This window comes from Antennarius striatus, chromosome 10, assembly GCF_040054535.1.
Source record: "Antennarius striatus isolate MH-2024 chromosome 10, ASM4005453v1, whole genome shotgun sequence".
NCBI classification, from domain to species: domain Eukaryota; kingdom Metazoa; phylum Chordata; class Actinopteri; order Lophiiformes; family Antennariidae; genus Antennarius; species Antennarius striatus.
In genome coordinates, this window is record NC_090785.1 from 12167430 (window position 1) to 12194599 (window position 27170).

The following is a 27170-nucleotide window of genomic DNA, read 5'->3' on the forward strand; positions in this document are numbered from 1 at the left end:
GGCTGGACCACTCTCCTCTGTGTGAATCTGTCAGGGAGGCAGGGTGCATGTGTGTGTGTGCATGCCTCTAGTGGGAACACTTCTTTTGGGAGCGGTGGGCAGGCTCTTTCAGAGTGTGAGAGAAGAGACCCCCGTGGCACTGTGATTTGACTAAACAAACAGCCGACCTCAGAGCGGTACCTCCTCCACTGGACTCCTGGGACAGCAGAGATTAACCTCAGACACTGAACATCTGAGGGATCTATACATCTGAAGCAGTAACTAAATCTCGCCTGGTTTCAGGAGGAGGAGATTGACTGTTGGCCTTAAACCTCCTCAGAAAGAGGGAAGACTTGTCAATGCTTCTAGGACCACTCTGAAGGTAAGGCAGTCCTACTTGTCTCCAACTATCAGGGATTTCACTTGTAGTCACTGCAGCAGTTAGATAAACTGTACAATGTGATGAAAATGGAGTTGCTATCAGATCAAAGATGCACCTTATCCTCACAACACTAGACAGGACTCACAAAACATCTAGATCCCAGAGTGATAAAAAGTCTCCTTTTGTAATGCTTGTTGACTGTCTTGTGTGTATTGCCAGTTTATGACAAGGTCCCTTTGTTTGCTTTTGTTACTTACACACTTGATTGTGTACACAACAGGAATTACAATGTGGTAGAATGTGAGGAACCTGTTCAAACATCAACATGGTGATGTCTTGCATGTTTGTACATAGACACCTTCTCAGTCCTTACATAGCGCAACTTTAACAATGTTTATCTTGTTGCCTCTTCTCGAGAGAATACGCTTGACAAGGCATCCCAGGGTTGCTCCCACTATCTCTCTCTCTCTCTCTCTCACACACACACACACATACAAACACACACACATACAAACACACACACACACACACACACACACACACACACACACACACACACACACACACACACTGGGCTGTATTGCAAAGACTATTTGTGTGCGCTCTACTTTGTGCTTCACTGCTAAAAGACTTGTTTATACAACCCTCTTTAGTCATCCTGAGTGAACCCACAATTCTCACCGCTGAACCATCAATCTCTTTCCTCCCCTGTGAATGGCCCAATCCAAATCAATATTCTCTGCGCAACTATATGCAGAAGCTTAGTGAAAAGTTGTGTCAGTGCAGCGATATCAAACCTGGAGTCCGTCAGAGTCTCCAGCAGCCTGTCTCATTGAGCATGGATCTCCCTTTAGGAATAAGAAGTATGAATGTGAAGTCACAGCTTGATGACTCACATACCTTTAAAAGAAAAAAATCAATGAGATTCAGTCTTGACTCAGCAGTCCCAAAAAAATCAGTCCAAACATCTCCTCACCATTCCTCACGAGAAAAGCTTTTATTTCATGAATGAGTTCCATTATAACATTGTGAACTATTTTATCCCTTGGAAGCATGTGGCATGCATGTCCTTTCCCTCTAATCCCACCATATGTTTTGCACCTGAAAGTGTTTCCACTTTTGTGTGCTGATGTTTAGTCATAGGATTTGTTAACTGCACATCCATCTTCTATGTACAGATGACCTTTTTGATATGGGATGTCTAAAATTGCACACGGTGTAAACAATGTTGGCATTTGTAGCCAGCCCTCCTCCACACCGTGGACTTTTGTCTTGAATACTTCTCTGACACTGCAGATATTTCAGTCCAGGAATTGTCTCATACAACTGGATGCATGTCATACTTTTAGTATCTGTGGTATTAGACAGCATTACATTCATGTAATACTTTTACTGTCAGCTGGATGTGTCTTGTCGAACAGCATCAGCTTAAAAGCAGTCAGTCCAGTCTTGTCAGAGTATATCTACACGGCATGAATTTGTAAAACATAGTGAGGTACTCTTGTCCCATGAGTGGTGGGGATTTTTCTCCCTGTGCGTCAGGCTGCTGGTATGTACTAAAGCACAACTCTTCTGCCCAGGCCTGATACAGCACGGCCCAGTCGGCTCCATTCCCCTGGCCCAGATCTAATCCTTCGTCATCAGCTGCTTCCTGGCTCTCAAAGCTGTCCACATGCCAGTTACTCTGAGGAATATGCTTCACATTATGACCATACAGAAAACATGCCATGAGTCAAATTTGGCCCACATATGGTGAAATGTAACAGTTTGAACACAACAGAAAGTTTAGGAACACATTGATCCTACTTTTCCGTCTTGTGACTTCTGTCTGACCTGAAAGCACAGCTGTCTGTCACTACCAAGCATTTTCACATGATTATTGCTAACCTATTGGTGAATTGATAATGTTTTTTTGTGTGACAGTTTCTTTCTTCAGTGGTCACTTATTGGCTGATTCATAGTTAGTCACTCATACTTTTGAGCTGAGCTGTTGCTTTGTGAGTCTGCCAGCTTTGTGGCCGTCTATTTGTTACTTCTTCAATGTACTCTTATTTGAGTCATATAGTTTTAATGAATGGACCTAAGTGGTGCTGCAATACAGCATCCTGTATGGTTGCAGGTCCATCTGGTCTCTCCCCCCCCCTTCCCGCTTTCCCACCCACTCACTGAGCTGACAGGCAGGCAGCTGTATCTCATCTCCAACCTCAAATCAGTTCTAAAAGGCAAAGAAAGGTTCATTTTTCAAAGGTGGAAAAAAGAAGCTGTTCAAACTTAATGGGGAAAAATGAGTCCAGTTGACTTTGTGTTGCCTTTTCAAAATCTATTTTAATGAAGAATTAACTTCCTTTCAGAACTCCTCTGTCCAGATTTAGAAATTTCCCTCAGCTAAGCTATCTACCTTGTCATGTTTAGCAGTCTGATATGAGAATTGTAAACATTTTTTCATGTAACGCTCAGTGAGAAAGTGCTTTCCCAAAATCTCAAACCTTTAAAAACAAGTTTTTAAAACCAGTTTTGAATTATTATGATTCATTATTACTGCCTTCACAAAAGTGAAGCGTACATCTACTTCCTCCTCCCCTGTACAGGTCTATTTTACTGGATCAGTAGAAATTCCTATTATCAGTAGAAATTTTTGTTCTCCATCCATTTTTTCTGAAGCAACAGTAACTCTCCCCAGAGTTTGAGATGTCCAGTCCAACAAAAACATGCCAGCTCTAGAGATGCAGTGCAGTGAGAGAGTATGGAAGAAAACAGCTCTGAAGGAAATCATTTTCTTTTATAAGATAAGAATGTGCAACACAGTGGAAAAGTTTGGCTAATTTGAATGATAGTTATGTGTAGTTTAAGTGGCGATCTCTACCAGAGTTTGGTAATAATGATGGATCAGAAAGAACACACAGTTCTGAGATTATTTCACTGAAAATTACAAATATTACCCAAATATATGACCCTGATGTTTAGAAAAACATGCTGAAGATGCATAAATAGAATGAATTACTGCTCAGATTAATGATCCCCTGTCTTTCTTTTCCCTCCCTTTCCCCTCCTTCCAACATTATGTGTTTAGGGAAATAAGAGGAATTTAAAGCCGGTCAGGCCTAATTGTGTACAGCTGTTTCTATTTCTTACTATAACGTGTGTGTGTGTGTGTGTGTTTGTGTGTGTGTGTGTGTGTGTGTGTGTGTGTGTGTGTGTGTGTGTCCTCTATATCTCACATATCAGACTGGGGGCTCTTAGCCTTAAGTGTTTGTTGGAAGGCCAGCAAGCAGGATAAAGGGGACTAACACTATGCAGGTGGTGTGGGGTGGGGGTGTCCTCTTTGGGGAATTGTAGATGGATTTGACTCTGCATATGCTTGCTAATATATCTGACACCCCAGTATTCCCTATGAGCACAAATAGTTTGAAGAAGCTGGAATCAAGCGGGAATCCAAAACTACACCGTACATGCTATCCAGTAATTGACTCTTTGAAGGAGAAAGATTTACACAAACAGATAACAGCTGGCTTGTTTTGTAATGTGTTAATCAATTTTCCATCATTTAGAGTCTAAAATTACTACAAAATAGATCATTAAACTGATATCAAACACTTGCCACATCTGAGACTGCCATTCTACAACTGTCAGTTTTTCACTGGAAGCCCTTTACAGGCCCCCCAACACCCCTACAAACAGCATTTACAACTCTGTTTGAAAAGAAGCAAGCTGAGACCCACAAGTTCCCAAATGTGTTGCCTCCACACATGTACAGTCACTGTGGCTGCACAGGCGAGACCGCTCACTGTCACTGCATCCGAATGCTGAGCCAAATAAAAACAGGGGAGGGCCTTTCAATCCACATGAATCTGCAGTTTTGAGTTGACTTTAACGCAGCTTCAGAGTTCTAGAGTTTCAGGACACAAGCTGGTTTTTTGGCTGTCTAGCTGTGTCATTACATCCTCTGGTTGGGGGATTAAGTGCTTTAACTGAGCCTGATCAAAGCCCATGAGTATGAACTTCATTTATGTGTCAGTCTGTTTCTGTTCAATCTGTCTATTTGTAAACAATTTGTGTACAAGTACAGAAATATGTGGGCATTTCTGATAACTGTGATGTATATTTTTCATTTGATTCATTTTCATTTCCTTGCAGGAAAGGAAAAATCTTCATTATAGATGCTGTAATTTACAATCTTCTGTTGTCAAGCGCTCAGATAACTGTGTGTGACTGATCTACAGAGTACTTCTGTGAGCTCACGTATAGAAAATTGGCAGATAATTCCAAGTACACAATTTAAACGTTACTGCAGAGGCGAATGCAGATTTGTGTGAACTGATGTGGAGACTCCTCAATTTAATGCATGAAATGATACACAATAAATTTCAGATGATATTTTCTACAGGTTTTGATATGATCTAACTCTTCTAGTGACATGGGCTCGTGAGAACATATCCTCTTGACATGTATTGTCAGATTTGAGCCAAAACCAAGTTTACTGGTAGAAGACACATTGTCTTCATTTGCAGGTTTTTTTTTTTTGCAGTTTCTTTATGTCCTCAGTTGGTATCAAAAACCTTCATTAATGCTGCTTTTTGTCACATGTCACACATGGCACGAAGAGTACTTTAACAGAACAGATGAAAACAAACAGATTTTTTTCCACTGTGCAGTTAAGCATTTCCGGTTTACGGGAACTCTCTTACTCTGAGAGCATGTTGATGACACGTGTGCTATTCCAACATTTTACACGCATGCAGGGGGCACTTTGTGATTTACATTATATTCACTCTGGGGGACGCTGAGGCCAACTGGGGTGTGAGTATTGGGTCTGCTGCTCTGGGACCAGAAGGTTTTCCTCAAGGGGGGTGGGGGGTGGGGGTTGATCGGTTCGAGCAGAGTGATAAAAATGTTGATTTGTTTGATCAAAGAGTCACTGGGTCATATTTTTCCCACAATGTTTGCCAAAGTCTGTCCATTCGGAGATACGTCGAGAAAACCTGATCTCCAAAAATCTAATAAAGACAAGTAAGACGTACATTTATTTTACGCTGTAGCTATTCTACTCTCATGATGTAGTATATATATCTAAAAGAGGTTTGTTCATAGACTAATCTGAGCCATAGTTGTTTGTATTGGAAAGAAGTTATCTTGAAATCGGAGATGTTTATTTTGAAGATCAGTTTCCTGTTCACTTCAGCAAGAAAAACATGTCTGTCTGTGATGGAAGATGGGTTGTTCGCTCCCTGTCGTCCCACTTGACTCTTTGATGTAGTGTTTCCCATAAATTGTGTTCTGTATGCTGCTTTTGCTGTGTTTTCCAATGTGTGGTGCTGTGTGCAGCGTTCTTGCGGTGTTGATGTTTAGTCATACTTTGTCATTGGTGTAATTGGTCTGTTGATTGTTTTTTTTTCTCTCTCTCTCTCTTTCCTCACTCTTTGTTCTTGTTTTGCCTCATCTCTATTGTGATTAAAGTCTTTTCGGTACAGCTTGTTATGAAAAGTGCAATAGAACTTTTGTTTTGTACAGTTTGTCATTTGCCATTGTGGTGTTATTTTTTCTTTTTTTACTACTTCGTTCAGGTTGTTTTAGTCTGCTCTATCACTGATGCATCGCTGCCTCACACCCACATAAGGCCAGAAAATTTCCACTTACAGGAAATTAGAGTTCTCCAGCTGCACTTGGGGAGGTTTTTTGGACATCTCTCTCTCTCTCTCTTTATCAGTCACATCCTCTCCACCCCTCCATCAGAACAACCTTTACCCCTTTTGAGATATACTTCAGCAAACACAGGCTACAAATATGGTTCGGTCCCCACCTCACTGAGTGCTGCTATATCACTGCCAGATGTTCAAATAAAACACACAGCTATAGTGCATAGATAATCCCAGTAGGATTCTAAAGGCTGCTGTTGGATTTGGGCTCTGCGCGGGATGCGTGTGTCTCACTGAGGTGGATTTTAGCATTCTCCTCATTAGCTGGTGACACTGACAGTGTAGCAGGGGTGTTTATAAAAAACCAGCAGGGGTCAGTGAGCCACCAAATTCCCAGCATCTGTGGGAAACTCTTGTGGCGGGATAACAGTTTATCCGTTTGGCTGTTTTCTGTGCCACCACTTACATAAACACTGTTCTTTTCTTCAGACCTCCATGATCAGCAGAGGAATGGACTATCCAATTTCAAAGAGTAAAAATACAACTACAAACATCTGTGTTAGAAAAATATTTTTGTGTTAGAAAAAATATTTTTAAGATCCATTACATTAAGGTCTCTACGAGATCTCATCTAGACTGAGAAGCACATTACTTGTGAATGCTATGAATGAGGTTTTTTTTCTGTTTTTGGGCTTGTTTTTTGCTATTTACTTACACCAGGAGTACAATCAATCTTATTGTTTCATTTTCTTAAATCTTTGTTAAATCAAATTATAGTGTTCTCTCTGCTTGAATCTCTGTCACTCATTTTGATGTGATCTTCTGGCTTGCTTTAACCCTTCCAGTGAGCAATATCCTATCTTCGGTGTCATTTAACCCCTCATAAGCCTCTATTCACACAAAACTATTCAGACCCAAACTGCCTAAGGCAAACTTTATTTTTCCACCTCTTTCAAAGATAACCAAAATAAGATTTGATCAGGGGTTCTTGTTTGGTTTGAGATGTTGTCGTTGTCTCAGATTGAGTTTCAATTTCTTTGCTGCAGCGGCGCTATAGCTACTTGGCTTGTTTTTGCAGAAAATAGTATCAACAGCAAGTCACAGGAAGGGTTTGTCCTCATGGTGCCAAGTGACGCATGCCTTTGGCATCACCACATCTGACTTGTCGCTCAAAGTCATCCTCACTGACACTGGTGTTACTGGTGCTTGTAAGCACTGATGTATGACTTCCTCAGTAGACCGTCCCTGGTGGGAAGTTGCTTGGGCCCCCCTGGGATAAAGTGACCCCACAGCTTGTGTCGTCATAGACAGCAGGGTCCCAAGTGTATCAGCGGTCCTGGGAAAGTTGCAGACAAATACTGTGGGAACATGAACTGTACGCAGAAACTCCTGCATGTGTCCGTGCGTGTGTGTTTGTGTCTGAGTGGAGTGTAATATAGCGCCTGTCATGCGTGTTTTGATGAATGCAGCATGTATTAATGTGCCAGTACAAATATCTACATGAATGTATGAACTGTGACACATAAAATAAAAAACTCTCTCGCTCTCTCTCTCTGCTCTTTGCTCACCCCTTTTTTATTAGAACCAGAAGGCTGGGAGGAAATGGACCAGTCATGTTTTTGGAGCGACTCAAGAGCTTTTCATTTTGGGAGCGGAAGTGCCAAAGGCTGTTAATTTAGAGAGACAACGTGTATCTGGTTTGAGAAAACTTTTACTTTGCCACTGCTGCCAAAAAACAATAATATCTTTATTTATGATCATAAAACGTAACTCACCAAATTGCCATGAATAAGTTAATAAGCTTGGACACACTTTTATGGATTCAGCTTTTGAGGCGGTGTTACCAGATGTTCTCATTGATACAAGAAATGTGTGATTAATGTCAGATAAAAAGAGAATCTCCTCCTGTAGATTCATCTGGAACAAGTGTTTTATGACATAATAGTTTCTTAAGGTTTCTTAAAATAGGGATTACAAAGTTGGATTCCACTATCAAACATCCAATAATAAATTAGGTGAGCTTTCGCAAGATGCGTTTCACAATTTTTCCACTGGCTGCTTCCTCCTCTTCCTCCTCCACCCTCGTTCTTCCCATGCCTTGCTCTTCCGCCCTCTCTCATTCCCACCCTCATGTGTACAGGCCTGTGATCCATCCTTAACTGTTTCCAGACGTCTGTTCACTGCAGACCTTAACCCCATCCCAAACATAATAACAAACCATTCCTCCCCTCAGTAATCTTTGCTAATGCCTTCTTTGCAGTGAAATTGGTCAACAGTGGTTAAAGTTGAGAAATAGGAGGATGCTATAGAAAGTATTAGGCACCTCTGACCTCACTGGTTCTTCACTAAATGCTTAGATGTTGACACCACAATGGTATATAACATGATATCCCAACAGCATTACAAATTTACAGCACACTTTCAAAATCCCAAGTACGCTCCTGTGTCAGCAGTGTACAGCCATTGACTGACTTTCACTTTTGTTTACACCGAAACCAATTAATGGCTTAGCGAGGCTCTAGAATAGCTTGAACATAGCATTGGTGCTGGGCTGCAAAGCTGCACACAGTGACCCGTTTGTTTGTGGACAGAATGCCGGTGAGGCAGAAACATAAGGAGTTACACATTGTTACTCTGTCCCGGAGCAGTGAGGCATCAAATACCTCCACAGTGAGCTGCATCTGCACCTCAGTCTCTGTATGCCAGCCAGAACTCATGAAAGGAATCAGTTTGACAACGCAGAAATCCTTTTGTTTAGTTCATTTATTATGCAACTGTTTTGTGCTGTTTAAATAGTATAAAGGCAGATTGTTCTGGCAAGTAGTCATTTACTAAAGTCCAAATTCATCTGAGCCTCTGGAGCTCTTGAAGGCAGGAAAGAATCCATCATGATATGAGAAATTCTAACTGGGGACAACAGGGGTGAACACAAACTAAATACTCCAGCTGTTTTATTTATTTAGGATAAATTTTATTGTAGATGTTGTGAACAGAGTGGTTTGTGTTCAATTAATACTGAATAAGGATACCTGTAGTTTAATGACCATTGTTAAAGCTGTTTCTTTATTGTTTTGTTTTGCAGAATAAAGTGTGCTGAGGGCCTCCACCATGTGGAGGGTGACAGCATCCACATCTTATTTGATAGTCACAGTCACAGGTGAGTCCACGGTGTCAGTTATTTAATTTAAAATATGCCATTTGTGTTAGTGCCATTAATGCGCAACATGCCAAAAACAAACACTTTAATGGCTGATTCTCTTTGTTTTAAACAATAGCGAAATGAAACTACATGTAAAAGATGGTATAAACGTCAAAAACACTGCTTACTGCAAGGACAAGTATCTTCGATGTAAATATCCCCAACACATCATTTTAGTCCGTCTGTCACAGATATGGCATCATTACCTCCCACACATCCACTCCAGGCATTTCTTATCTGTCACCATTTAGAAATAGAGCAGGATCTGGCGTGTACTGTTGATTTAACCTTTGACTTCTTACCGTCATCTCTCTGACCTCCAACCTGACCTTTATCTTGTTGTGCCAACTGCAGCTCTCCTGTATTTCTGTGCTGAGCTGAACTGTCTGGAGATCAGTCCTGACCACAAAGAGCTCATCCTGGCCGAGGGTTCCTCTCTCTCTGTTGTCTGTTCCGGCTCAGAGGAGATGACGTGGGAGATCAAGAGGGATGATGTGCCAAATTTCCAGGTTGAGCAAGTTGAAAATGGTCGTCAGGGTCTGCAAATTGTCCAAAACAGTAGCAAAACCAATGTTTTGACCTTGTGGCATGTGAGCTGGAAGGACACGGGAGTGTATCAGTGCATTGATCGATTCACTGGAGAAACTAAGGAAGTGGCTGTTTTTGTTCCAGGTGAGGACTGGTTTGGTTTCAGTTTGGTTTGTTTTGGGGGTTTTTTTGTTTGTGTTTACATGTGATTAATTGAGCATCTTATGCTTAATAATAAATTTTTAATGGAAATACTGTACAGTACGTTCTTGTTCTTTGCGGTTAATGCTTTCCAGGAACGACACGCGATTAACGACTTCTGCGAGAGTGATGAACTATTTATCTTATTATTTATATAATAAATATTAAGACTGATGTCAAACCTTCTTCTATATATATTACATTTTCCCCCACTCTTATCGACTGTTTAAAGCACTTATGTGCCTCACGGAAGTCTGAGACTCACGGAACTGAGCGCACTTCAGCCAATAGAATGCACGTACGGTATCACGTGACTGCCTACCAAAACTCTGCGATGAGGTGAATTCGCAAACGTTGATGCACGAATACGCGAGGGTGCACTGTCAAAACAAAAATCTGTTAACATGAAACATTAACTTCCTGCACAGCTCCACATACAAGACACTATTAAAGTTTGTTAGTATGTGGTTTGGAACTCTACAATTGTTTGAAGTATGTTTCTGTTCACAGACCCTGATGTGTGGTTCATAGAGCGCTCCCATGGCATGGTGACAAAAACCTACGAGGAAAGCATTGTCCCATGCATGGTCACAAATCCAAACATCAGTGTTACCCTGCATGAGAAGGACACTGATGTGCTCATCCCAGGACTTTATATTCCTAGTGAAGGCTACAAGGCACTGCTGGAGGACAGGACCTATGTGTGTCGTGGAATGTTGAACGGGAAGGTGAAAGAGTCTCAGGACTTCAATGTCTTCAGCATTGTTGGTAGGTAACCAGTTTGGTTCCTGAAACAGTCCCTCCCAAAATGAAAATGCGATCATTATCGTCTCACCCCCATATGTGCTAAAACGCCCAGGAACCCACAGATGCACACAGTTGGTCCCTTTAATTCAATCTCTGCCTACACCCAAACTATTAAAGTTAATGAGCCTATCTTTTAAAAGAGCCATAAAAATACTCATTAAACCTCCATGACACTTCTTTCAGCAATTTATGCAGCCTAATCTACAAGCTTCAGAACCAAAGGGTTGCTCTGCCAATCCAAAATATCATTCACTTCTGCATTATCGTACATTCTTTGGTCACAGTACAACTGGTGCACACATGGACTATTTAATGAGGAGACACTGAGGGAAGTGCTGGACTTTTGGTCTCAAAGTAGAATTAATGGCCAAAGAATGCATTACAATGTTCTGCACAAGCTGTTTAGAGAACATTTGTTTGCTTTTGTGCAGCTGTAAAGTTTCTGATTGCTGTGATGAAACTGCAGGGGCTCTTTATAGCAGCTCAATGCTTCACTGAAAAAAATATTATTTTTTTTGTTTGTTCAGTGATTGATTGGCTATGAGGTTCTTCTACATATTGTTTTCATAAATCACCACCTCCTCCTTCTTTCCCCTATACTCTCCCTTCCCACCCCAGTCCCAGAGGCCATTGACGCCTACATTAATGCGTCAAAGACTGTCCTGAAGCATGGCGAACCGCTGACAGTGAACTGCACAGTGCATGGAGTGGAGCTAGTGTTTTTTTCCTGGGTGTTCCCCAACAGAGAGGTGAGTAGGCGTGGAGAAGAACAAGCTCTCTTGTTCAGCTTTTCCTTTGTGATCACTCTCAGGCCTCATGAAAAAAACCCAAATCACATCAAGATGTAGAGACGCACCTTGATTTTTATTCCGATGTAAAAGCCTTCTAATAACATGTGATGTTAATATTGCAGTGAGTGGTCCGTCTTTGATTTAATTTTGAATTATTACAAAGACCTCAAGAGAGAATTTTCAGGTTTTTCTTGAGACACAGAATTTTTTTGTTAAATCACGTAACAGGAAGCAGAACATTTGGAAACACTCACTGGTGTGAAGTATCTAGGGGAATACAGAATTCAAGAAACATTATTCCACATCATCCAAATAATGACCATGTTCAGCACATTAGGGTGTCATTTCCCTCTATTTTTCAGGTTGAGGTCGAGCCTCTTACAGACGTCCTGTCTCCTATGAACATGCGCTCTTGTCTGATCTTCCCTGAAGCCTCGGTGGTCCACAGTGGAAACTACATCTGCCATGTCCTCGAGAGTGTCCAAGGCCAGACCGCCTCCGCCGGCATCAACATCACTGTTCTTGGTAAGAAGAACACGCACGCACGCACGCACGCACGCACGCACACACACACACACACACACACACACACACACACACACACACACACACACACACACACACACACACACACCAACTAAAACAAACTGGCGGCAGAGAGATTATTATGTTTCCTTAACTGAGAGACTCTTTTTATGTAAACTTATGGTCAGAGAATCATGTCTTTTGAAAGAAATGAAGAAGGCCTCCATTTATTTCTCTTCAAAGTGTGAAATAAACCATAATGTGGAAACACTTTATGATACTTTCAAAAGCAGTCTTGGCCAGGGGGTGTAGCACATCTATATTTAGACTTTTGGTTTTAACATTAAACAGGAAATCATGCATATAAGCAAAAAAAAAAAAGGGATCTGGCAAACTTAGGCACAGAGCCAATAAGTGATTCTTCACTTTGAACTTTTTTTCTTTGCTCCTCTTTACAGTCACTAAATGGTTCTCAAAATGCTTATTTTGACTGCAGAACGGTGTGATGTGTTTATGAAATCCTTGAATTATTTAAGCCATCATGCTCTATTAAGAACAGGAAAGTTCAATAATACTGTCCAGACATTTCAGTGGAAAAGATAGATATTGTCTGGTCACAGAAGGCTAGCTGCAGCGGTGTAGTATAGAGGATCATCTCCAGCCAGCCATCCAGTGACGTAGCGTGGATAATCTATATAAAGTATTCTGTTGTTTAACAATGTAATCAATAGGATTAAACGGTAAAAGATGGATTCTCATGCCTACTTGAAAAAAAAAAGGAATGATCATAGCAATAAAACCTTTGGGAATTATTGCTACTGTACTGTAAATCTTAAAGCATTTTGTGGTTTTAACTCCTTTTATCTTATAGTTGTAACCCTTTTCCTCCCTGCACCTTTTCTCTTTTGATTTACTCTTACAGTTTGCATCAACTCACTTCAAGTCACATTTGTTTTGATCAGAAAAAATTCTAGAAACCCACTGCTGACTACCTACGCGGCACCAAGTAGCAGACAGGCTGATTTTACAGCTATCTAATGAAGCATTTAGCAGCCAAAGACTGATAGGATTTTCTCCGGATAAACAAAAGAGTTAAAGTAAACTTTTATTCACTACATAACCAGAATTACAACTACAAAAGGAATACTTAAGTTTCAAGTGTCTTGTTTATGTCTAATTATGTAATCACTAGCTAACAAGTTTTATACTTAAAATGTGATGTAATGTGTTATTGCTGCGATCGCCAAATGTTTACACTGCACTCAATGGACAACAAAAGTTATTGTAGGATTGAGATTTGCATCAAGACAAAAACCAGAAATGGAGCATGAACGCATGGTTAATTTAAGTTCTTTATTGCAGTATAAGCAATATTATTTTTTATGCACAGTCAAATTTATGACATGTGACTTATTTTGATTACTGTAATGATGATATTATTATCTATTTTAGAGCAAGGATTTGTGAATGCGAAACCTGCTCGGAAACGTAACATTTCAGCCAAGTTGCAAGAGAATGTGGAGCTGAGAGTTGAGATCGAAGCCTACCCTCCCCCTGAGGTTCGCTGGAGCAAAGATGGAGCTGCAATCAAAGGAGACAAAACAATCACAACCAGACAAGAGCAGGAAATCAGGTGGGACATCCGACAAGTACTCTTTAGTCATTCTTTAACCTTAAAAACATAATTAAAGCAGTTTCCTCATATGAGCTGCTACATTTGCCCAAAGACCAGTCGATCTCTTAGGGTGTCAGCCTCCAGAGGCAAACAGCTCTTGTCAGTCATCACCAGATAAGGTCTTCACAGAAAGAAACACAATACCCTCCAAAGGGCAGGATCATTCAGCACACAGAAACCATAAACACAGGATACCTGTCACAACTCATAAATGTTTTTCAATCAAACCCCAAACAATGTCTTAATTACTCAATCATGTTCTCACACTTTTACAAACAATGCAAAATAAAAAGATTTGAGAGATCATGCACATGTTATTTAAAATTCACCACAAGTTCCACCACTGAGTGCTTCACCAGAAGATTGAAGAAGTAACAGCAACAGATGTGACTGTTTCCTTCAGAACAAGACAAACTAATCACATTATACTCCCACCCAAATGCACCATGACAATCAGTCAGCACGCTATCAATGCCACAGATCATATCTCTCATGGTAATGAAAACAAACAAATGAGAAAATATGGTAGGTTACACAATTGAATCAATAATGATAATAATAATACATCAGTAAGAAATGGTTCAACACTTACCCTTATATTACCTTACCCAAGCCATTTTCTTTTAAAACTTCTCATGTTCTCTTGCTGTCTCTATCTCTCTCTGCGGCAATAGGTCCTGTAATTATAGGTGTGGTAGCTTCTGATCAAATATCACAAAATGCAGTTGCAAGCAGATAATCTCATCAAAACATTTATTGTGTTAAGAGGGGAGATTTGTTTCTAAGAAAGCAAACCTGCAAAGGAAAGGTTCAGTTTCTCCACTGTAAGTAGCAGGAAATAAGATAGACAGACAGGGAGATAGACAGTCTTAAATATAAAACTGGTGCTAATGAAATCCTTCCTGAAAGTCATCTTTCACGACCATCAGTCTCCTATTTATTTTGGAGGTTGGTAGTTGTGAATAATCCCCCTTTTTTTTAGTGTATTCTTATTTATTCTGAATTTCCTCAACCTCAGGTATGTTAGTATTCTTACCTTGGTGAGGGTGAAGACGGAGCAGAAAGGTCTCTACACTGTCCTTGTCACAAATGGAGATGACACAAAGGTGGTGACCTTTGATCTGGAAGTCCTAGGTGAGTGGGTGATTTAAAAAAAACACCACAATATACAAAACATTTGATGGTGTTTTCATCAAATCTAAATTCTTTAATGGCAGACTTCCTCCTGAAATTCATTTCTTCATCATATTATTGCATAAAAATAATCACTAATGATAAGTGACTGTGTCCTCTGCTTACAGTTACACCTCAGATTAAAGACCTGACAGACCATCATCTCCCTGGGAAGAGACACTTGGTGACCTGTGTAGCTGAGGGGGTCCCAACCCCGTCCATACAGTGGTTCAGCTGTGACAGCATGCTCAAGTAAACCACACGCTTCCCAGTGGCCACTAGGGAGCTGACCAAACACAACTGTGTCCTACTTTAAATTTCACCTCTTGTCCTTCTGCAGGTGCAGCAACCAGACATCTAAGTGGCAGCGGCTGATCCCAGAACCAGAGGTGTTGACCATCCAGACCAACGTCAGCTTCAGCGAGACTCGTAAAACCAGCCGTGTGCGGAGTCAGCTGACCTTCCACAAACCCCAGCATGTCACAGTTCGCTGTGAGACCAGCAACCAAGACGGGGTCGTAGTCGACAGGAGAGATGTCAAACTCGTCTCCAGCAGTAGGTTTCATGTGGATGCCCCACTTTTATGGATTTTTGTATTTGGAAAACACATAGAGATTGTAGAAATTTATGGTTTCAGTTCAGACACATTCAAACCAAAGAAAAAGACCTGATGGTGGTAAAAAACAAGACTGAAACCTTGCCCCCACCTCAAATGTACTACCCTCTGGATACCTTCATAGCAAAACTGTACACACACACACACACACACACACACACACACACACACACACACACACACACACACACACACACACACACACACACACACACACACACACACACACACACACACACACACACACACACACACACACACACACACACACACACACACAACAAAATCTGTTACTAAAGTGTCATACATTAGTATTTTTTCATTTTTTTGTTTTCACAAATTTACTTGAACAACTTGAAGCCAGCTCTAAATAACCAAACATCTCCCCATCTATATATTTGAATAAACTCACTTGAAAACCTCACTCTTCTGGCGTCTACCAGGAAGTTCGGGCCACTAGCCGAGTTACTGTAGCTCCAGGTCTTCATATTTGTCCATGTCTCTCACTTACAGAGCCGTTTTGGCTTCGTTAAACATAGCGCTTTATATTCTTTGATTGTGACGGACCTCACATTGTCGTTTGGGGAACCCCGATGCTTTATTCACAACCGTACTCACAAAGTCGGCGTCTACCCGGATGGCTGAACTGTAATGCCGAAGCAGCCTTCGTCTTCGAGTCTGTCCGTCCCACACACACGGAGCCGTTACGGCTTCGTTGGACACAGGGGTTTGTTTTCTTGTGACAGTGAAAATAAAAGAAAACAAACGAAGTCTGATATTATTGTTTTATCGTGGAATTTCCACGGGTTCCCACTAGTAAAATAATATTAAATAATTTTTACTATCATTAAAGTTTTACTCTTTATTATTTATTTAAAAAATCCCACAAAAAAGTAATTATTTCCTGTGAAATTTTCTCTCAAATGTTGAGGTATGGGGTTTGGTGATTGTTAGAGTTTTGGTCATGTCAGAGAGTAGCAATAAAATTGATTTGATTGCTCTGTGACTTTCTTTGCAAACTGTGATATTTAACACCAATAAGAATTTGAGACAACTTCATTAAATCTTTGAATGAATGGCTTAAAGCTCATTCCAGCTCATGCTCCATTTCTTGTTGCAGCTCTGTTCTCCCAGGTGGCAGTGTTGGCTGCTGTTCTGGCTTTAGTAGCCATCATCATCATGTCTATCATTATCCTTATTGCTATATGGAGGAAGGTAAGAAACAAATCATAAATGCAGGGGATATTGAATTAAAATGCTAGCTTTTTCTAAGTTATGTTTTCTATATTTCTCAGAAACCTCGCTATGAGATCAGATGGAAGGTGATAGAGTCTGTGAGCCAGGATGGTCACGAGTACATCTACGTGGATCCCATCCACCTACCCTATGACCTGGCCTGGGAGATGCCACGAGACAACCTGACGCTAGGTGAGTCTATTGTACAAACGGACTTACCTTGGCAAGACTGAAGAGGCTTTCAAATATTGTTAAGACTTCTGAACCATCTACCCAAGTTATAACTTGGTTAAGTATGATTCTAATGTCAAGTTACTTAAAAAAGTAGAGAAGCCTCTATCAAATATAATGTTGCAGTGTCTTTTTCAGGTCTCTCAGGTGCTTCACTGACGCCCCTGAGCTTTTCTGTGTTTCAGGTCGCACTCTTGGTTCTGGAGCTTTCGGCAGGGTTGTCGAGGCAACAGCGTACGGTCTCTCTCATTCCCAGTCCAGCACAAAAGTGGCTGTGAAAATGCTGAAATGTAAGACAAATAATGAAAGTAACATAGCAGAAAGCTTCAATCCCCTGCTAATGTCTGTCAAGCACTGACACCAGAGCCATATTGCTGTGAACACAGCCCACTGAGCCTTTGTTTAGTTACAGGCATTGGCTGAGTTTCAGGCAGCAGGTCATTCAGCATTTTGGCAAGGATATAGTGTGAACTCAGTATGTTCAGATCTCATACTTATTTCCCTTTCTCCATCCAGCCACAGCCAGGAGGAGTGAGACCCAGGCTCTCATGTCAGAACTGAAGATCATGAGTCACCTCGGACCACACCTCAACATTGTGAACTTGCTAGGAGCTTGCACCAAACATGGTCAGCAACTGTACAAAACTGAGATAACATCATACAATTAGTTTTTCATATAGTTTTTTATGCATTAATAGCACCTGAAAGGAAACTGTCTTGGTTGTTCAGTTTGGACAGTTGACATGTGAGTGCAGAGACATTTGTCGTCTTGGCTATCTTCCATGTCTCCTTTCTTTGACTGAGCTCATAAAATGTACCATAAATTACAATAATGTCCCTTTTTCGACAAAATAATATAAAAAATAATACAATACATTTTCCATACATCTCATACATTTAATGCCCTTAAAATATATATATTTCTCATATAGTTTTTTTAAAGTATATTCTTGTTCAGTTAAAGTACATTTATCATGTCTAATTGCTGTTTGCTTTGTGATTATTGTTGGCAGATCTCATATTATTATTATTTTTTCTTTCCATCAATCAGGTCCTCTGTATCTGGTGACCGAATACTGTCGCTATGGTGACCTGGTGGACTATCTGCACAGGAACAAGCACACTCTCCTTCGGGACTACATTGAGAAGAATGAAGATGATGGTTGTCTTATTTCTGGAGGAAGTACCCCCCTCAGCCAGAGGAAAGGGTGAGATAAGAAGACAAAGGTTTCTTTTCACAGCTGCACAAAGGACCGTTTTGTATCTGATCCTCATTCTGTTATCACACAGAAGGAAATACCCATAGGTGTAAAATCTGAAATCAAGAAGAACCATGGATAAATGCAGAATTAGGTCATTTTCACACTTCATGTACCCTTCCAGCTATGTATCGTTTGGAAGTGAAAGTGATGGAGGATACATGGACATGAGCAAAGATGAACCCTCGGTCTACGTGACCATGCAGGAGCAAATAGATGCCATCAAGTATGCAGATATTCAGCCTTCTCCTTACGAGTCACCCTACCAGCAGGACATCTATCAGGAACAAGGTCTGAATTGGGTGTGTGTTTGTGTTTGTGTTTGTGTGTGTGTGTGTGTGTGTGTGTGTGTGTGTGTGTGTGTGTGTGTGTGTTTATTTAAAAATGTTAATTTAAAATAACTCTGATTAAATACACTGAGTACTGGAAACAAAGAATAATAACGTAAAGTAGAAGGGTGGTATGACATGAGACCAACCAGTTACGATGCATTTGCTGCTCCAAGCGGAGGAATTTCCCAGTGTTAATGTGTGAGAAGTTATTTTTATTTATTGCACTGGAATTAATGCTACAGTGCCTTGCGAAAGTATTGGACCCCCCAAGAATTTTTTTGACATTTTGCCACATTTCAAGCTTCAAACTTAAAGATAACAAACTGAAAATATTTCTCAAGAATCAACAACATGTGAGACACAATCGTGAAGTGGAATCAAATTTAATCAACATTTTATATTGTGTTTAGAAATAAAAAACTGAAAAGTAGGATGTACAAAAGTATTTACCCCCTGTTCTCTCAGCTCAGCTAACTGACTCCAGAAGTTCCCTGATGACTTCTGAATGATCCAATATTGACCTACATGACAACAATGACAAACAGAATGTACCTGTGTGTCATTTGGTCTCACATTTTATTTTTAAACACAATATAAAATGTTGAATAAATTTGGTTCCGCTTCACGATTGTGTCTCACATGTTGTTGACTCTTGAAAAATATTTTCAGTTTGTTATCTTTAAGTTTGAAGCCTGAAATGTGGCAAAATGTCAAAAAGGCTTGGGGGCGGGGGGCAATATGTATGTATGAGCAGTGGCATTTTCTGATCACAGAGCAGAGAAAATGTACAGATAAATCTTACCGCGCATGAAGGGCACGAGCTTCGTTTCAACCCATGAAGTCACAGGACAGAAGGGGCGGCTTTTGGATTGGACCTTCGGGGCCCCGGCCCAAACAATGTAACATTCACTCCATATAGTGCCTTGCAAAAGTGTCCTTCAAGCACTAACATTACGACTGTTCTTGATAACAATCACATGTTAACAGTTTTCAAATGTATGATAATTCAGATACCATAATAATGTTTTTTACAAGTCACTTGTGAGTGACCACAAAATATTGTTGAGGAAAGTGAAAACAGAAAATCCTGTTTTGCGGGAATAGTCAAACCGTCATACTTTGGTCTAAATTACATTATATTAATAATTTTACCTTCAAAAGCAAATGAATTCATTTTCAGGTATAATGTAGTCAAGATAAATAATGAATCAGAAATGAAATCACAGACTTTAAAGAAATACACCTGTTTCAAAGGAGCTTCCATTAGTTAATGCAACCAACACAACCAGGATGATGTGAAATCAAGCCGCCCCACCTGGTAACAGACCACTCTCAAAAATGACATTTAATCAAACTTTGAACAAGATACATTTTCTCAATGATATAGAAATTTTATTTCAATGTCATATGGGTTAGGTAATCTATGATCTGAGTGAGAAACAGCAGAAAATAATCCTCAAATTTACTTCATATATATTTTACTTTATAACAGACGTGACAGGACAACAGAGATGCTCCTCGTCTTATTTTTGTAGTTTCCCTTTCAGGTGGGGGCAGACTGGATCTGGCCATCAGCGACTCTCCAATCCTCACTCATGATGATCTTTTGGGCTTCAGCTACCAAGTGGCGAAGGGAATGGAGTTTCTCGCTTCCAAGAACGTAGGATATCATGATTAGCATCCAATTAGAGTTTAGATCTGGATTGTGTGATTTTTTTATTACTGAAGGAATAGTTCTAGATTTTAGGAAGCGCTTATGATGATAATGAGAGCAGTCAGTTAACAGCATAAATGTATATTTTTTTTTGAAGTTTGCTTACAAATTGAAGTGTGAAACCAACAATATTTTGACTCCTATTAATGTTACTCCACTATAGTGTGTTCATCGTGACCTTGCAGCCAGGAATGTTTTGATCTGCGAGGGGAAACTGGTGAAGATCTGTGACTTTGGTCTGGCAAGAGACATCATGCACGACTCCAACTACATCTCTAAAGGCAGCGTAAGAAGACAAATTAGTGCTCAAGTCAAGTGGAGAAAAAAAAATCCTGTAACACTCGCAATAAATGATCTTCAAATTTGGAATGAAATCTTGTTCCAATTAAGTTTATATACAGTTACAGACAGGAAGTTAGGCCAAAAACAGATTCTGTGTGATGTCATTGATATAACTTAAATAATGTAACAGCAAACAAGATCCTAACTGGATCTATAATAGAAAACAAATAACTGCGATCTATATTTTTAACCTCATCAACTGCGTACTAAAACATTCTACTATAAAACTATTGTTTTGTCAAATGGTGTGTGTGTGTGTGTGTGTGTGTGTGTGTGTGTGTGTGTGTGTGTGTGTGTGTGTGTGTGTGTGTGTGTGTGTGTTCTCTCACCCAGACTTTCCTGCCCTTGAAGTGGATGGCACCTGAAAGTATTTTCCATAATTTGTACACTACCTTGAGTGACGTATGGTCATATGGCATACTTCTCTGGGAGATTTTTACACTTGGTCAGTCCACAGACACACACACACATACACAGACGTAAATGAAAAAATGCCACTAGTTTCAACCTAGAACTTGTTTTCAAGAACGGCGATTCATTCTCTTTAATCACTTATAGAGCTCATATTGTACCAGTTACATCTATTAACTTTTAATTAACATTTGTCAAATGTGAACCTTAAATGCAGAAAACATTGTATGGAAAAGTAAAACAAATCTCAAGTTCCATGTCCGATTGAAAGTACATACCAGTTCTTTTTTTAAGCCTCACATGAGCCCATAACCTCATTAGGCACAGCTAAGCTTTAAAATCGTTTTTTCCTTGGTCAGAATATTGTGAATCTTTTTTCTAAAAGAAAAAAACTACTCATAATTTTTGAAATGACCATAAAAACAAAGGAGACAGTTTAGAGACAGAAATGTTGAACGGCAAATTCACAATACAGCCTCTGTATGTTATAACCAGAGACCCACTGTAGCATCCTGCCCATGACTTTCACATTCAGTGCCCGCGTTATTTTCTAAGGTAAATAAAATGACTTTACTCTCATCTCAAATGTCTTCCATATCAAGACAATATCATTCCCTACTGAGACATATTTTATGGTGTGCATAAATTCCACTTCATTTTTCTCACCTTGCATTGTCAGGTTTCAAATTATTTGAAATACTTTCTGCAGGAGGAACTCCTTATCCTGACCTGCCAATGAACGAATTGTTCTATAGTGCTTTAAAGCGAGGCTATCGAATGGCTAAACCTGCCCATGCCACCGATGAAGTGTGAGTCTCTCTGCAGTCCTCTCTTTTATGTAACTGCGCCAAGTACTCTACCATAACCAAGAACAAAAATATATAAATCATTCATGTTGCAGTTATGACATCATGAAGAAGTGCTGGGATGAAAAGTTTGAGAGAAGACCGGAGTTCTCCTTTCTAGTCCACAGTGTGGGGAACATGCTGACAGACAGCTATAAAAAGGTATTTCATTTTTAAATCAGTGCTGAATTTAATACATGAAACATAAAAATCACATGTTCCTGATTTTAAGCTGTTAAATCATGCTTGCTTGAGGTCCTCTAAAAACAATGTAGAGTTATTTGAAATGTACAAGGTGACAGACTCAAAGTTACCTGTGAAAACAGTGATGCAATAACTAGTAATGCAATTACTTCAAGTAATTTGACTCAATTTAATTGCTTTTTCGTTTAAAATAGACACCAAACCTTAAATGTCTATTTATTGAAATGCACTGACAAAATATAGAGAATAATAATTTCCTGAACACAGTAAACATCCAGACGTACAAGTCCTTGATAATGTTCCACAGATATTTATCCTGATGGCTGTGCTGACTGTGTGGGGTGATTGAGTCATAGAACTCAGCAAAGACATTTCTGAGTGTTAGAATGATGCAAAGCAACAGAATTAATTGGACACTAGATGATTTTTAATATAAATTCCCAACTTACTCTCACTGTTTACTGAAAGTCAGTCAGGATGTGAAACTGTACTTCTCATCTTCATTCTCTAACCTGAGTTTCATGAGTGGATAATTATATTTATCATTTCTTGAATAATTAAAAGAACTTTGTCCATAACAGCGATACAATCAAGTCAATGACAACTTCCTGAAGAGTGACCACCCTGCAGTCGCCCGAACTAAGCCTCGACTCTCCTCACCCTTTCCAATCACCAATCCATCATTTGGCTCCCCATCTCCCATCACGCCGTCTTTACCTATGGACCCCTACACCCAGAGGCCTGCCCCAGGAGAATTTAGAGGAGAGGCAGACTCAGAGGAAGTGGTGACTTCATTCAACGAATACATCATTCCAATCCCAGACCCCAAACCAGAAGACGCCTTCACTGACGTGCCTTCAGAAAGCCCTGCCAGGTAACAGCTAGTAAAACAGATGATCTAGATGTGAACCAAATGCTGGGGTTGCAAGAAAAAATAAAGTTGTATTTACTGAACAAGAAGAGCGATTTTTTTTCAACAGACACCCACTCATCCAGATGTTATGTTGAAACAATGGCTGCATTGTGAAGGCCGACTTAGAGACATTTTTAACAGTCTATATAAATATGCAGCAAAGAAAGGTTGTTTTAGAAACAAAAGAATTTAAATGAACAACAAATATTTGATTAAGTAAAAGCCAAGTCCATTATCATGAATAATCAAAACCGTTTCTGTGAATATACTGATCAACCACATTATGACCACCACTGACATGTCCAGTGCATTACATAGATTTATTCGTTCTCATGGCACCTGAGAGTGGGTGGGATAAATTAGCAGATCGATTGGCAAGCATAAGGATTTGGCTGTACGACTGAGTCTTGTGGTCTGCAGTGGTCAGTGTCGATCAAACGCCTAGTTAACAAGCAGCAGGGTCATGAGTGGCTATGGTCGAGCGATGAACGTGGGGAGCCAAGACTGAACAGTGTGGCCTGATCTAACAGACATGCTCTTATGGCTCAAATTGCTGTAGAAGTTAGGTGTCAGAATACACAGTGCAGGTCCGGGTTCTCGAACAGCAAAAGAGGGACCTACACGATTTAAGGCAGGAGGTCATTACAATATGGTTTTACTTGTTGATGTTTTGAAAACTTGTCTCTGAGCTTTTTTGGATCAGTTCTTTTCACCGCAGACATTTCTTATAACATTGAAAACAGAAGCACTCAGTCTAATGAGGTTGTCATGAACACAGTAGGTTTGCATTTAAAATTAGAAATATCCACCACAAGGTCCAATCAATTACAAGATGATCCTACGGTCATTTCAAAATTGCATATTAATAGCCTGTGCTGAAATCAATTAATGAGTGAAAGAAAATTAATCAGCAACTATATTGGTAACAGACTAATTATTTTTTTTTGGGGTGAAAATTTAGAAATATTGGGTTGATTGTAAGGAATCATAACTTTTATCAAGCTTACGTGACCCAAAACTGAGCCACTTTGGGTCTTCCTTGGAAAGTTACTCTATATATAACTGTGAAAATAATGTGATTAAGCGGCTATTAAATTAACACATTTGATGCATCTTTTTTTTTAGCCTTAGTTGGATCACAGATTATATGCTTCTGACAACTGTGAAGCAGATGCTGTTCCATATTCTCAACATTTAAGAAGGGCTCTTTAAGTCAATGATACTCCAACAAGAGCCTCATCTGTCTATGAACTAACTGTGTCTCTCTTCTGCAGTTAAGGTTGATATGGTGACAGAAACTTCTATTACCAAGTCACCACTATGGATTCATATGCTTGCAAAATTTAACAATAATAATAATAATAATAATAATTTTTTTAAAAAAGAAATAGACCGATGGAGTGATCGTCTCCTGAAAATTCTTGATAGGTAACGCATTTGAAGTAAAACATACATTACCAAAGCTTAAAATTTTCACATTGGGGAGAACATTTGCTTTTAAGTAAATTTTAAGTATTAAATTAGTTGTGGTTGTTTAGCATCACACTAATGAATGCAGCCTGTGGTTTGTCCTTGAATAACTCACATGGCTGAGGAAACTGTTTGAACCTCCCTTTTGCTTGGCTGCCCTCAGCTCTCTGGGTCCGGAGGAGGAGACTGACTCCATGTCGCAGGACACGACTGACACACTTCCGGAGGAAGACAGGCTGGAGGAGACCAGCGAGAGAGAAGCTCTGCTGGGGTTTTCAGCGACACCCGAGGTGGAAGACAGCTTCCTGTAGCCACACGTAGGAAACCCTGACAAGAAAACTATTTTCTATTTTTTTCCAAACCTGTCTGAAAAAGGGAACATGACTAAAGTAGAACATAGCACAACTAGAAGGCAATCTTATATTTACACTAAGTAAGCTCTCAAAAGTTTGATCTTCTTTATGATCTGACATAATGCTTAGTACCTCTGAAACAAAGTGATTAGTTCACTTAAGCAAGATGTTTCCAGTGAAGCTTCTAGAATATAAATACAGCAATCACCTCACTCTTTTATGAATTAATTCACATCAAGTAAAGATGCATTGACTGTCTGAGATGACAAAATACACTTTTTAAGCCACTTTTAGCCATATGTTCCAATTTACTGACAATTTTACTAGTTTTACAAAAATGGAATGATTTACCAAACGCTAATAAACAAAATAGTATTTTTATAAATGCAGTATCTTTGTGGATCAACCATTCCATGCTCTTGAAAATTAGGAAGTGAATATTTTTTTTCCTGATCTTAAGAACGACCATCAATGGTAGTCACTGTTTATAGTTTTGTAAATGGACCTGATATAAAAATCCTACATGCACTGTTTTACTGCAAGACTTTCTTTCTACATAGCTACATATGCCATATGAAGGTCACCAGTTTTTTTTTGTGGAAAATTATATGTGTTTGTATGTTATAGTGTATTTTTTACATGTCTTATATCAATTCATATCATAGTTCTGTGCCAGATTTGCACTTTATTTAGATAGAATTCATACAAAAGGTATAAACTAGTGCTTAGCCTGACATTTGGCACTGATGCTTTGCAGCTTCAGCGCTCATCTACACTACATCATATTAGAAAATGGGGATTAAAACATGAAAACTACAATTAATTGAAGCCTCTCTGAAATGATCAGCGTTTATGCTTCTTATCTACATTTTTTATATTTTTTATAATATTGCTTTACATGATAATGACATTCTCATCAACATTTCAACATTTTGTGCAAACACTAAATCTTCATCTGAGTTCCACAAAATTCCTGTGCTGTGATATCAACAGCCTTACTGTAAAAATATACTTTTTATCTCATGACTGATCAGAAAACTTGTCCTCAAGTTCAAAAGAATTCCTCATTCAAATCTTTCTTAGAAATGCAAATTAATGGATTAACTTTATCACTTGTCCTGATACACAGCAAAATAATTTTGTACAAAATGTAATTTTGTGCCAGTGTTTGGCAAAAAACAAAATACTGAAATAATTTACATACCATAAAAACAGTTTGTATTAACAATTTATAATGCATACAATTGGGCTGAGTTTCGTACCTGAAAGGTTAGAAAAGCTGTGCTGCCTAAAGTAAGAACATAACTACCAATTGTGAAGTAGTCCTGATGAGCGGCTATCCCATACTGAGTGATTACTAGCTTTATACATAGATACAATAAAGACCACATTTCAGTTTTTGATTGATCATAATATTGATTACTCACACAATTGTTGTACGGTAAATCATTTTCTGCGATGAAAGGATACTCATAGTTAATGCATTACTGCCATGGTACAAATGGAACATGTGCATGAGTGAAGACAGGATTTGTCTTGTTGCTTACTCATTAAGGGCTACTGTTCAAACAAAATACAACCTAGATTGCTTATGTATAAATGTAAAGATGGCATTTTTAGTGCTCTGGTACTTTGCATAACATTCACCTATACAGTGATTCATCGTTCATCGCATACACCACCAATTAAAACACTACTTTTGTCTTTTTATGTAGCAAATTAAAATGCACAAGTTCACTGTATCACAACTTATGGTACCAAAGATTCTTAACGTTTACAAATGTATTTTTATATTTGCCAACTTCTATGTTGTAAATGTGACAATAAAAGTACTATCATAGGAGTGACTGATGTGTGAATCTTTTATGACTTTAATTAAATAGTTCCTAAAATGTCATTATTCTGCCTTCAATTATTTTCCGCTGACAAAAAGGTAAATATACTAACACTAAACATTAAAAACATGAACTTAAATTTCAGGCATACACCTCCACTGAGTGTCTAAAAACAAAACTGACATTGCATATGTACATACTGCCTTTTCTCTCAAATTTCAGAATGCTTTACTCTGATTTCAGAATTTGACTTATAATAACCCTTTTTAAAGAGGCGAAACCTTCCTGTCTGGAAACTAACACTGAGTCATCCCCTCAATGGTTCAAAATTGAACAAGATCAAGGAATTGACATTTATACCCCTCAAAGCAAGACATTCGTGTCAAAAAGTGGTCTTCATCCCCAAATATGCATCCGGCAAAACTGTCTGCAGAAAACATAATAAACACATTGCCAGGGCCCACTAGGATGGCAGTGATACATGTGACAGTCATGAAGTCAGTTTTTGAGCTGGTC

General features: G+C 39.3%; 1 protein-coding gene across 3 annotated transcripts; it reads left to right on the plus strand.

Annotated features, from left to right (window-relative positions):
- Nucleotides 1–26659, plus strand: pdgfrb (platelet-derived growth factor receptor, beta polypeptide). 3 transcript variants are annotated; one of them, XM_068325981.1, is made up of 24 exons: nucleotides 3–361; nucleotides 7577–7691; nucleotides 9077–9151; nucleotides 9548–9865; nucleotides 10433–10690; nucleotides 11348–11478; nucleotides 11883–12045; nucleotides 13498–13678; nucleotides 14739–14854; nucleotides 15022–15145; nucleotides 15234–15448; nucleotides 16630–16724; nucleotides 16805–16937; nucleotides 17162–17266; nucleotides 17493–17603; nucleotides 18028–18184; nucleotides 18360–18526; nucleotides 20115–20227; nucleotides 20445–20567; nucleotides 20957–21068; nucleotides 21744–21843; nucleotides 21936–22041; nucleotides 22665–22957; nucleotides 24630–26659. In XM_068325981.1, the coding sequence occupies exons 3-24, from the start codon at nucleotides 9103–9105 to the stop codon at nucleotides 24775–24777; spliced, it is 3318 nt and encodes a 1105-aa protein (XP_068182082.1). In that variant the 5' UTR covers nucleotides 3–361; nucleotides 7577–7691; nucleotides 9077–9102; the 3' UTR covers nucleotides 24778–26659. The 3 variants fall into 3 exon arrangements, with proteins under 3 accessions (XP_068182084.1, XP_068182082.1, XP_068182081.1); XM_068325980.1 differs by lacking the exon at nucleotides 7577–7691; XM_068325983.1 differs by lacking the exons at nucleotides 7577–7691; nucleotides 24630–26659 and having other exon boundaries at nucleotides 1–361; nucleotides 22665–22961.
- Nucleotides 26660–27170: the final 511 nt, after the last annotated feature.